The following is a 13,128-nucleotide window of genomic DNA, read 5'->3' as shown; positions in this document are numbered from 1 at the left end:
TTAAAATTTTCCTATTTATATTTTCACAATGACAGGTAGCTCGGTCAGCTCATATGATTCTGTCATGTCTCTCTAGACAATGTGGTTTTTATTGTGTTATTTGATTATTTGTTCTGGTAGAGCATATTGGTTAGCTTCTGCTGTATAATTGCCATTGGTCAGCTGCTACATCAATTTTCTGTACTATGGCAATTGTTTGTTGGCGACTGCAGAAGTCTCATCTGCCATGGGTGGAATTGGGCAACTGTGTGTTTCATATTGAAAGCTGCTTGGCACTGACATCTCATCAATGAGCATTACAGTGCTACATAATTTTTATATTTCGACAGCAGAAAGAAGCTCTAGCTTCAGTCTTATATACATATATATATATATTAGCTTCAAACGTTATTGGTAAGCTTGTGAGATCAAAGAAATGCATACTTTAACGCACAAAAATTGTGATATGCAGTTCCGTTATTTAAGTTACTGTGCTTTATGGCAGCATAACCCAATTTACAGACACTAAGGTTGCAGGCAACGAGAGTTTTACATTGACATGGAGGAAAGAATCACAGGCACTAAGCTTCTACAGCTCTTAATGTGAAAAGTGTTTTATGTGTATAAGAAAACAAAGGAAAGCATAGAGAGACATTACACCTCCATGTGCCATGAAAATGTTGAATGCCACACTTCATTCATTACTCTTCTGCACACTCCCTACCAACTAGCTTGATTGCATTGTTTGTTACGGGCAGTAACTAACTTTGAGTAAGTTTAAGTTATTTCTTGTTTGGCAACCTTAATTGATACTGTGTTCCTAAAGGGAACTTTATCGCCAGCTGTACAAAAATGGTGCATTGTGGCGCAAGCTATGTCAAGCACAGTGATATTTCTGTCTGTACTTCTCATTTGCGTCTCCGTGAGATGTTATCTGTAGCCTGCTCCCGACTGCTATACTATAACTGGCGTTATGCTCTCAGCCAACGTGCATCAAGAAAGGCTCTTTATATAATCACAAGTTATCTTTTCATACTTATGACTTGTGCTGCACAGTCCAAAAGTTAATTATTCATCCGCATTATATGGAGCCATCCGTTATGCATTCATGTCTGAGCTCCCCAAGTGTCTCACAGGAGAAACGGAACATGAAGTTTACTGTTTCAAGGAGTAACTTGGCACGGCCGCCTTGCGCTGTGTGGGTGCTAACTTTTGCAGTGTATTCACAATGTAACAGCAAGGAGTGACGCATGAAAAAGTTAAATTTGACAATTTTATTTGTATAACTGTGGTATGTATGTACCCTGCTTAGGATACTGTTTTAACACATTCTCTACGTAAGGTTTATTTTTAAGTTACAATTCCTCTAGGCCATGTCCCATCGGTATGTCATCAATAGGCCATAGAATTCGTGGGCATAATTGTGTTTTTTATATCAGTTACAACTGCAATCAGCAATAACCTTTTCACTTGCTATATTTTCTGTGAAGATACAGTGTTTGCAATACAGAGTGGACATGTAGACTGATAGATTTGTTACATATGGGTTAGATATTCTAGGTGCTTGTGATGGGGCCAGCACATGATACTTACATTTTAGTCTCAACTTGGAAGCTGCAAATGTTCAACTTGTAGTCTCTTTATTACTACTGTGGTCAAACATCCAAATGGCAAACACTGACATTACAAAGTATCAGAAACAGCAAAGTCAATGTAAAATGTTGTTGGGAACAACTTCTTTTGCTGAGTATTTTACTATTTATATCAAAACTGAAAATTCAGGACTCATTGCTGTATCAGTTACAGTATAAGCAGCAGCAAAGTCAGCAAATTTGAAAAAGTTACTCATAGCTCATTCACTCTTGCACATTTCAGTCACATGGGGGCTCAAAAAATGTATGCTTTGAACACTTATGCCATGTACAAATAGCAAAGAAGACATATTAAGCAAAGGTGTGGCCATTTATGGCATGAAACAGTCCTGACAAAACAGATGCTGCTTCACATTGCTTTGGGGAAGAAAAATCATCAGAGCTGAATTTTGTGTGCTTGTTTATAGTGAATAGTGAATTTAATTAACAGTACTTGATCCAATTATGAATTCGTTACATAAAGGTTAGGGTGTAATTACATTTCATGATTGAAAGGGACATTGAAAAAACAGAGTACTAGAAACTGTAAGTTAACAATTAGCACAAGACTTGACCACAAGCAAACTTTTTGTTAGCTTCAAGAGTTAGGCGCTGATTTGCATAAGTATTGTAATGTCTGAAATTGAGGCTGAGCTAGTGTTATTTATTGCACACCTATAGAAATGTATTTGACTTGTCTGCTTGCAGACACCATGCTTGTGGGAGCACACAGACTTGTGAAAGATATTGTAACACATTGCATAACCTCGTATAGTGAGAATACTAATATGAATAATAAGAAAGTACTAACATAACAGAAAATACTATAATGTATTGTTTCCAAATGAGCAAAGAACAAAGTAGGATACTGTGGACAGGTTCTTGGCCCCCCTTAATCCATCTGCCATACTCCTCCCTTCACAACTCTTGGGGTTCCTTTGACTTCTTGACATGTCTGCATTTGTTCCTTCCTCTGTCTCTATTATAAACCCACCACCACCCTGATCCAACTAACGTCCTCAGGCGCACAAACCCCCGCCCTCGTCGAACGCGTGGCGCCGTCTGCTCTCCAGCTCCAAGAAGCGGGCGGCCATCGCATGCCTGCGTAGTGTGCCACTCTATAACGTCGAGAGGTAACATGAACACCTGCGTCCGTGCGTGCCTGCACAAACCCTTCTGCCCTGCCTCTTCGTCGTTGCTCGCATTTTGTCTTTGCTTGTGGCATGTCTATGACGCCTGCTGAATGCCCCTGTTGTCAGCAGAGCTGCTGCGATGTCGTATGTACGAGCAAGGAAGCCAGATATAAATGGCCTGTCCAGTTGTTCGATTTGTGTCAAATTTTACGCACAGGTGGTATTACATGCTGCATATTGTTGGGTACCAATTCCAGATAAACTAAGTTGAACCTCACTATAACAAAATTTCATCTGACACGGAAACAGCTTAACTGTATTCAATTCGTTATAAGTATACACACTCATATCAAGAGGAAACATTCACGAATTTTATGTTTGATTCGTTATACGTATCTAATAATTCCTTATATCCAATAATTTTTACATATTTTTTTATAATGAGATGCGAATATTTGCTTGTTTCATCAACAGTTAAAATGAACCACATAATGTTGCCTTGTTTCTGTTATATCCAATAATTAATTAATTTCATTTTTATTATACTGAGGTTTGACTTTTCTTGTTTCATCCAGAATGAATAACAATCACAGAATTTTGCATTGTGATGCTAAATGAAAAGTGTGGATTTTTGCAGTAATGCAAAAGGCAGCATCCTCAGTTGCTGTTGCAGCAAATTGCGATGTGCTGTTTCACAGTAGTAGATAGTGCCACCATTCCTTTCACTGAAACAACTACTCTTTGGTCCTGCACACTCATAGACACCGCACAACTGTGATCAATTCTCTAAAAAAAAGAACGAGAAGGCCCATACTACATCAAAATTTGGTAATAAACAAAATACATTCCTAAATGCAACCCTAATACAAAATTTAAGCACATATTCGACAGCAGATAAGGTGTAAAGGCCACTTATATGTGGCTCCCTTTTCTATGCAGTGTTCAGTATATGGCAGTATGCAGTGTGGCACAGCTTGAATAAGCATCGTGACAATGTATGTATCAAGATGTGATGTTCGATAAAAATATTTAAATGAGACCTACTGATCTGACTTATCAGCCCATTCCCACTATTAAACAGCCAAGAACTTAAGAAGCTATTGAGAATCAACTTCTGCTAGTTGGAAATAGGCTGATGATTCTGTTCAGCTGGATAGTTATGTATTTCCATCTGGGTCTACGTCCTACGTCAGCTGCATGCATCAATTTGGCAGCTTGTCATTGCGTTGCGATTCTCTTTTGCTGTGTTCAATTTTTAGTTTCTTTAAGAGACGTTGTATTGTCATTTTCTCAGTTATCATTTTCAGTTGTACGGCATAGTTGCTGAGCTGAATTCAGGCTTTGAAGCTCGTGGAACAGTTATTACTTTTAGGCTAGAAACAGAGTTGGAACTATATGCCCCATGTTGCATTCCAACATGATTTCATTATAGATTACACTGTGGCTTGATATAATAGAATGTCTGGCTGAATTAGCATTAAGTTCACCTTTTTTAGATTGTGGGAAGCAACCATTTGCAAAATCTTGTAGTTATTAAAAGATTGGCGTGGCATTAAGCAGAACAGTACCATGCAGAGATCATGGAATTGCTCAAGCTTTGTTGAAACTCCTAGCTTTTTGTCTGAAATTGCATCTCTTGTACATATGACCTTCTGCACTGCAAACTGTGAAGCGATTGTCACAATTTATCTGTTTGGAATGAGACTGTGTTGATCATATCTGTAGGCAGAAGTGACGTGGTAGCCATTTTACAGCCTTGGTAGCATTTTTAAACTCTGGCATCCATTTACAGCCATGGATAAGACACACAATGCCTGCTTCAGCTCAGCACTGTTGCCTGTTACTCCATTACCTTCTGCGTACATATGCTTGCTTTGTTGTTTTTGTGGAGTTGCCATAGTGGCTTCATTGTTGCTGTGTATAATGTGCACTCTAGGATGACTTACTCTATTTGGCACGTACTTTATTTCACAGTGATATTCATCATATAAAGTGCATTTCATTTCAGGGGTGCACTAGGTAGGTAAGCAAAGTTAACAAAAAACATTAAGCACATAGGTAATATTCAACATGGGAAGTGGATGCTAGACAGATAAGAATTGATGTGTGCCGAAGGTGCATCGTAAGATAGCATTTTCAAAGTAGAGCTTTTAAAAACCCTAATGAGTATCATTTACACTTTCACAGGTGCAAAAAATATTATGGTTCTGCATTCACTGAAATTAAACACCTTCTAGGCTCTCATTTTGTCACACAATGATACCCATCAACCTTTCTGCATTTTTTTTTCTTTTATTGTGTGAGCCCATTTCTTTCCTATCACAAAGGCTATAAGATGCTTAGATACACTTATTCGTGATAAGGAAGTGCAGTATGCGCATAACCCTACAGAAAGAAAATGCATGAAAGATTGTAAGAGTGTGTACGTTCATCATATGTCATTACACATTTGTTGATTTGTAAGAACTGCTATATACAACGGCAAGTTACCCAGCACCTTATCACCTATGTAGCCCAGCTGTACTGTTTACTGCTGTCGGACTACTGGCACTTTCTATTGTGTACGGGCCATGAAAGTGAAGAAGTACGTCCAGTCTAATAATGCTTGCATTGGGGACGTTGGCTTGCTTGCTATCAAAGATAGAAATTTTCAACTTCTAAAAGCTGCAGAGGTTTTCTTGTGTAGAGTCAGCAGGTCTACTAATATAGGTTTTGGCAGTGATGACTTTTGCTTTCTGTCACAATTGACAAAGTTATGCTCTCTAAAATCTTGTCTTTAATCATGTGCCACGCCATGAATCACCATTTGACAGCATTCCAATTGGTTTCAGTCTGACTGTGCTGGACCGTGTGTTCCTTTGGTACTACAATGATACTGTTGCGTGATCTCAAACATTAGGATCTCAGTTTACCATGCATTAGCTTTTCCATTGCTAGATTTCAGCTGCAACTGGTATCATTTGTTTGAGCATCTGTTCAGTTTGCAAAAATAGTATTCATTCGTTACCCACGACTACATGTTTTTCATCTACCCTGATAATCTGCCCAAAATATTCAGTGCCATTTACATTGATATTGTTGCGTGATCTCAAACATTAGGATCTCAGTTTACCATGCATTAGCTTTTCCATTGCTAGATTTCGGCTGCCACTGGTATGATTTGTTTGAGCATCTGTTCAGTTTGCGAAAATAGTATTCATTCGTTACCCATGACTACATGTTTTTCATCTACCCTGATAATCTGCCCAAAACATTCAGTGCCATTTACAATGATATTGTTGCGCGATCTCAAACATTAGGATCTCAGTTTACCATGCATTAGCTTTTCCATTGCTAGATTTCGGCTGCAACTGGTATCATTTGTTTGAGCATCTGTTCAGTTTGTGAAAATAGTATTAGTTATCACGACTACATGTTTTTCATCTACCCTGATAATCTGCCCAAAACATTCAGTGCCATTTACTGATTAAAGCCTCACAGTACAGCCCCACAGTGAGAGCAAACATTCAGAATATGTAAGTAAATTATCAATTTTATGCATTGGTTCATTTTAAATAAGCTATAGGGCCCAAGTGTTACTTTGTATTTTTCAATTGCCATTTTATTTTACTAAGGTGTGTTTCAGTAGTGGCTGCTTGTGATTATTGAAAATTGGATTTTTGACAAGATAACTATTCTAGCCAGGATTCAAAGCAGGACATCAGAATTTGTGTAATACTTGTGAATAAGATGATCAGTTAACTTTAGTTTACGAAAGCATTTAAATAATATCGAGCACAGATATTACTGTGTCGGAATTCAAGCCTGTCAATGCTCAAGCCATATGTGCTATGTATGAATTACAAGACTAGCAGCTGTTTCAAGATATTCGTTTCCAAATGTGTGGTGAAATGCATTGAAATTCCAAGAGGAATTCTGCCCAACTGAGGGCACATTTCTTAAGCATTGTGTGGCTTCCTTTCCATAACTGGAATAAATGTCATTATGTAATGAAGCCGATTTGTGATATTGATTAATTAGTTGTGTTATTGGCAAATAGCACACATATTCTGATGTCTACTGCTGCAAATCTTGGCCAGCAAAAATTATCATTGTATCTCAGATCTACTTTTGAGGATCACACAATTTTCATTGAAACGCCTTATATATATTTTAGGAGAATTTGTTGTTGGGCGAGTTGGCGTTAGCTTAGGCTAAGGCCGAAACCTTCAAGCAAAGTGTATTTTAAATTGCTTTACATTCAGAGCTGTTTGGTAGCCTAGAAAATGCAAGCGCAATCGGTATTAATTTCGATCGAATAAGTTAAAATTTGTCCGAAATGTTATTTGAAATAAATATGCTATTTAGACCTCAGAACACTGCTTTGCATGCAGCCACATTGGAAGCTTGTCTCTTTTCTTTTTTGCATGAAACTTCTAGTTTGCAGCATGGCTATGCTGCATGCAATTATGTGTACTGTAGATCGGGCTGCGCAACTCCATGTTTAGCAGTGTAGTCATTATTACAGATGTTCACTGAGTTTCCTGTTTTCTTTGCGGTTTTGTCTTTAGTTGGAACGATATTTTGGAACTTTGGACTGTGCCGTTCATGTGTTATTGCCACTGTATTGTAGTGGAAGTAAATGCATGTTATGCCAATCATAATCTTATTTGTTGAAGAAGCAAACTGGTTTCTATGATTTGAAGCGATCACACTCACAACGTAATTACAGTTTCATTCCTTTGTGTATTCTATCCAGGAGACAGGTTTTTGCCGATATCTTTCTTTTTTATTCTGTGCTACAAGCCAGACAAATTAGAATAAAGTGAGCCACGAACTTGAAGTTTCATATGTGTTGAGTATTGTTTGCGGCTAATACAACTGTAACACTTGTAATAGTTGGGAGTACTGTGCAACGTTTTAACCTTGTTGGCATATTTAAGTTCTTACAACTTTATTTCTAGAGAAACAAGAAGAGCAGGTATGAATAAATAGGCTTGAAAAGAGATTTTATATGAACGATACTGTTAGCCGGTAGGATTGGATAATGTTTTGTGAATAACACCAAAGTCTTGCGAATCTAGGTTTTGTTCTCTATTAGCTAGTATCAGACTGCATCTCGATTTCACGTTACATTCGTGCTGTGAGGCTGTGCTACAACTTTAACTCTCCTTTTTGCAGGCATCGCGCTATCAACATATTCTTAAACGTGTACACTAATCTCTGGCTTGAAGAGGAAAATGTTGGCCAAGAGCAGCTCATTGACGACCTCACGGTGAGTGGGCATTTTTAAATGCACTGAAACTGTCGGGAACATGGTAAACATTAATTTTCCATCAAAGGTGTCATTCAAGTCAAAGACGCTCATGATTTTTATTTTTTTTACATTGCACGTCTCCAGAATTGACAAATTCAAATAACACTCTAAAAAGCCGTTAAGGTAAAATATAGGTCAATCCTAATTTTGATTATTGTTCCCAAATCACACTTGCATCACATTTACTACAAAGGGAACCTCAGTAAGAGAAAACAAAAATGTGAGCAGCGGATTCACCTTGCTTGTAATCGAAAATTAGCTCCCTCAGCTGAACATACTTCAAAGTTGGAAGTCACACGCAAACACAAGGAGCACAGTGAGCACAGTGACATTGAATTAATTTAAAACAAAGTGAGGCTAGGAAAACACAGAACACTAGACAGTGGCTTGCAACAGCACAGTCAACAAAACAAGATGATCACCAATGCATGCTGAGCTAAGCTTACTGGCAGCACCAGTTGCACAAACAAGCATGTGGAGCATGAACATACAACAACAGAAGAAAAGGTAGTGCGAGCTTGCATGCTCCTGAAAAATTACAGGAGTGTGGCACGCTACGTTATAGTGGGCACAGATGTACAGTCACAAACGTAACTTTGGAACAAGGGAGCAATGGCTTGGCACATATATGTGCACATATGCACATATATGTGTGAAACACTTTTGCAGAGTCATGCAGATCCCACGCACCGCGGTAGTTGGTTCAAGCAAAGCTGTGACGAGCCGGCAAGATGAAACAGCACATCTGGGTAAAAAAATTTGTGGCAGGGTTCTGCCACGAACATCGCCTGCAAACACCAGCCAAGGTGGTGAAGAAACGCCACAAAGCCAGGAACCACAGCATCTAGATCTGTGGACACCACAAGGATTTCGTACAAGAGTATGTGGGCCTCAAATAGCTAGTTGGCGTAATGCATGGGTACGATTAAGGCCACATACTCTTCCAATGAAAAAAACAGGAGAAATGGTTCAGAAAAATCAGTTCACTTAATAATTGAATGATGCACTTGAAGATATCTTGTTAACGTCGGTTGTTTCATTGCGCAATGCCATAGAGAATAGAGCTGGTGACCGGCATATGTGTAGGGGTAGTGTAGATGGCTATATATTGACTGATATACCTGGCTGTCCTGTGTTGAAATAAGTGAAAAGAGAGCAACAGCATGAGCCAGCAGCAGCAGCAACAGTCAGTGAAGTCCGGCAGGGTACAACACGAAAGCTTCGCTTTAATAAGACAGCTGCGAGGATGAAAACAAAGAAGGGGGACAGTTTTCGCAAGATGAAACAATGGGAGAGGAGCCGTGGTGAAAGGACATGCATCCCAGGGTTGCTCACCCGTCTCACGCTGGCGGACAGCTAAAATTCAGAGGGAGGCCCGACATGCAACTGCGATTATCTGTGTTAATAAGCCACGTTGTCATGTGGAACAGACAATGCTGCCACTCTTTGTGTTGCACGTTTTGCCCTAGGAGTAAGTAACCAGATGACATCAGTAATCCTGAAGAGACAAGAGAGAGAGAAAGGATGCATAGAAAGCCAGGAAGCTTAGCAAGAGGTATTTCCGGTTGGCTACCCTGCACGGGGGGAAGGGTTAAGGGGGATAAAAATAGAATGAGAGTGGAAGGGGGAAGTAGAGATAGAGAGAGAGATGAGAACAAACAAACCGCATACACTACAGAGCAGTAGGGGGCGGCATTCTTAAACTTTATCGTGAAGGCCCGTAGTCCTTAGGGGCCTTAGTAATGCGAGTAAGGTGACAACTTTTAGGTTTCGCACATGCCGAAGTAAGAGCATGGTATGCACTGCTACTGCCTGCACTTCACTGCCTAAGTTTATTTTATGCACACCGTTTTTCTAGCAAGCCTGTCTTTTTGACTTTGCAGTTAACTGTGCGGGTCATAATTTAGATGGAGTTAATATTTTTTGTGTCAGTCTTTTCAAGTGTTATGCCTTTCTTGCTTTTGTGCCACCCTGGACAGGATGACAGGTTTTGGCTAAGCATTTTAAATGTTTTACCGGGGGAGCTGTTTAATTGCCGAGACTGATTTACGAAATGTTTCTATTCCCTCATTGTTTTCTTTCTGTGGCTTGTAGTGATATCAAATAAACTTGTTTATCTTACATCGGTCCTGCTTTTCTCGCAGACGACATTTGAGGAGTCTGAGAAGGAGCAACCTGCTGAAGAAACAGAGGAGGCACCCGATCCCTTGGTGCAGCTTGTTGTGGCCTTCTCAAGAAAAGCCACGACTGAGCACAGGTTTGGGAGTTCAGGACCGCGTAACAAAAAGAAATGCATGAAAGTTGTTCTGTAATACTGTGTGGAAGTGCCATGGTCACGTAGGAGAAGTCCTGTTGGGAGACCTATATTGGGAGAAGTCAAACAAATGGAAGTTGTGAAAGAGGCAAAGGGGAAGGCCTGCGTGAATTTGTGGCATCTGGTAGAACAATATTAAAGCCACCATGTTGTGTCTTCATAATATAACATTGCGCACCTATAGTTACCGACGTAACACTGATTCCATCCGTACCAGATGGTGCTAGCATATAGTTGGTTTTGGATCTCGGAATGTTTGTGACATTATCCAGCCACACTGAAAAGTGGAGTTGCAACAAGTGTGCGGTCCTGTTCGCTGGCTCTGGCTAACAAATGAGCTGTTTAAGTGCATGTGCAAAATGCGTTTGCTCTCGGTGCTTGTGCATTCCGTGAAATGTTTGGCCATGCTGGTAATATGCTCTTTTTGTCCTGTGTAATTTCAGTGGTGTCAATCCCGAGGATCCTCTGTACATGCAGTATGCCTTCATCTTTAGCCAGGTACATATGACCTTCATTTCAATTACCTTGTCTTCGTTTTTAATTTTTACATTTCAGTGATGAAAGAATTTCTTTGTTAATTGTGGGCTCTGATATGTCTCACTTTTTATAAGGCTCAGTTTTCATTTGTTCTTATCTTAATGTGTCGCATCCTCCAAAAAATTATCACATTTTTGCCCTCTTCATTAAATTTCTTATGTAGATGGAAAGTTGCAATGGGGGGAAAATTGGAATAAATCCCTTAGGTCCTAAGTGAAGTAGCAGATTATTTTTGTTCTAACGGTCCTTGCTCTTTGGTTACCTGTTCTTCTTATAAATTGTCTTGGGGAAATGAAACCAATGGAGACTAAGACAACTGCTCGATGCTCGGTCAATTAAATTTCGTCTTATGCTGTGTGTTACTCCTCTCAGAGCTGTGGCGGTGCCGAAGAGGAAGAGGAGGAGGAGGAAGGCGACGAAGAGTCTGGGCCTTCGATTCATGTGAGGTTATTTTGTTGAAATAGTTAGTTGACCTTATTTTTTGTCATAACATACCTTACTACCTCTGCTAGCGTAGAGATCGTGCTTGTCTTTTAAGTTTGCTGCAAAATAGCTCTAGCTGTGTCTTTTAACCCATTAGTCGCACGAATATACTGCGTTGTTTGAATGCTCAGGAAGCTAAGAGCTCAAGTCGAGCTGTGAATCCCTTGGGTAGAGCCAGAGAGAGTGAAGACCATTGGGAATTGATTCAAAGCTGTGAAAGTGACAGTCTCTGCAACAACAAAAAAAGCACTAGAGAAATTATGTGTTTTAAATGTAGTAGGGGTGTAATTTTGCTTTTAATTGTTTAATAATGTGGCAAAGGAAGCATGCCTTTTGTGAATGAGACATGTATTACAGTACTGGCTAACACTTTGTTCTTCATTGCCCTGGAACATTCCATACAGTGACATAACTGAAGTGCAAATGAGGAAAAACAGGTGGCAAGTACCCAAGAAAATATTGGCAGCATGTATACAGGGAGAGGCAGACAAGATGGCCGACCAATAACTTACACAGTTGTCTTTCCTAAGTGATGTCTTGCTGCTTTGTCAGGCACATTCTTCTTGTGTAGTGTACCAGAACAGTCTGTAATAGTGCAATCTGTAACCTAGATAGCATAACACTATTTGCTGTGAAATGTTATCTAAAATTGTGTCACTTATAAGACATAGCTACACTGGTAGCAAGGCAATGAAGACTGACCTTGAGGGTATAAAAAAATGAAGAATGCCATTGGGGATGATTTAAAGGAAAGAAAGTGGCAAAGAAGTTTGTTAACTCTAGAGAATAGTGGTTGGAAATGGTGGTGAATTCACACAAACTGATGAGAGAAAAGAATAACAGAAGGCACATTGTGATAAAGTACTAAGATGTTATCACCAAGGGAAAATAAAAAGATCCTGTGTTGATGCCGATGTGAAAATAAAGTTGAAAACTAGCATGCACTCTATGTAATTCAGACAAGCTTACAGTAATGTCCATGCACTGAAAATCATTGGAACGGCAAACAAACACTAATTCCTTCAAGTGTTAGTTATGATTGCATCATGACTTCAATGATTGCCCCTGTCTGATGTGTATTTCTATGTTTATGCAGTAATTGTGACTTTATTAAATTTTTAATCATTTTCTGCCACAAAAACAGTTCTTTATCAAAAACAGAAGAGCTGTGTTGATCCTTGCAAGGATATATATTTATATATATATACATGTATATATATATAAATTGTAGAATTGTGGACATGATAATTATTGCCACCATCTCAAACTAGATGTATATTTCGATGCTTCTGTTTGTAATTTCACTTGCTGGCTTGCACCTTTCCCTCAAGAAATTGCATCCTTGTGTGAAAATAATTGCTTATGTCAAAAAGGTTTGCAACCACGATTCTGTTATAGAATTGTATACAAGTTTGCCTGAATGATTTTTATAAATCCTGTTGGCCTACATGAATGAGGCACTCAATTTGCTCTATGTTTTGCACGGACTGCATATTACTTTAATTTATACGAGGTCCTGGACACCTTCTTACCCAGGAAGGATTTTGCTGCTTCCAGAATTATCATATTGCATGTTTATGCATTTTGGATATGCCTTCGCTTAAGCTACAACTGCCCGAGGCATAATGCCTGTTTTGGTTATCTTGTTTGGTAACAGCATTTGTCTTTTTGGTATGTGCGCATTGCTTCTTTAATTTTTATGTATTTCTCCAATCTGCCTATTTTTATTAACATTTCTCTCTCCTCTCTTTGCTT

At 39.1% G+C, this 13,128-nt stretch overlaps 1 protein-coding gene across 2 annotated transcripts in view; it reads left to right on the top strand.

The window, feature by feature from the left end:
* The window catches only part of RyR (Ryanodine receptor), a 313,565-nt gene that overhangs the window by 237,528 nt on the left and 62,909 nt on the right, over window positions 1-13,128 (top strand). For both annotated transcript variants that reach the window (XM_075673606.1, XM_075673605.1), the window contains exons 88-91: window positions 7,904-7,997; window positions 10,184-10,296; window positions 10,797-10,851; window positions 11,263-11,331. In XM_075673606.1, the coding sequence (XP_075529721.1) occupies window positions 7,904-7,997; window positions 10,184-10,296; window positions 10,797-10,851; window positions 11,263-11,331 (331 nt within the window). The remainder of the gene's footprint in view (window positions 1-7,903; window positions 7,998-10,183; window positions 10,297-10,796; window positions 10,852-11,262; window positions 11,332-13,128) is intronic.

The sequence above is a fragment of the Dermacentor variabilis genome, chromosome 11, assembly GCF_050947875.1.
Source record: "Dermacentor variabilis isolate Ectoservices chromosome 11, ASM5094787v1, whole genome shotgun sequence".
NCBI classification, from domain to species: domain Eukaryota; kingdom Metazoa; phylum Arthropoda; class Arachnida; order Ixodida; family Ixodidae; genus Dermacentor; species Dermacentor variabilis.
This window is presented reverse-complemented; position numbering and strand designations above follow the sequence as displayed.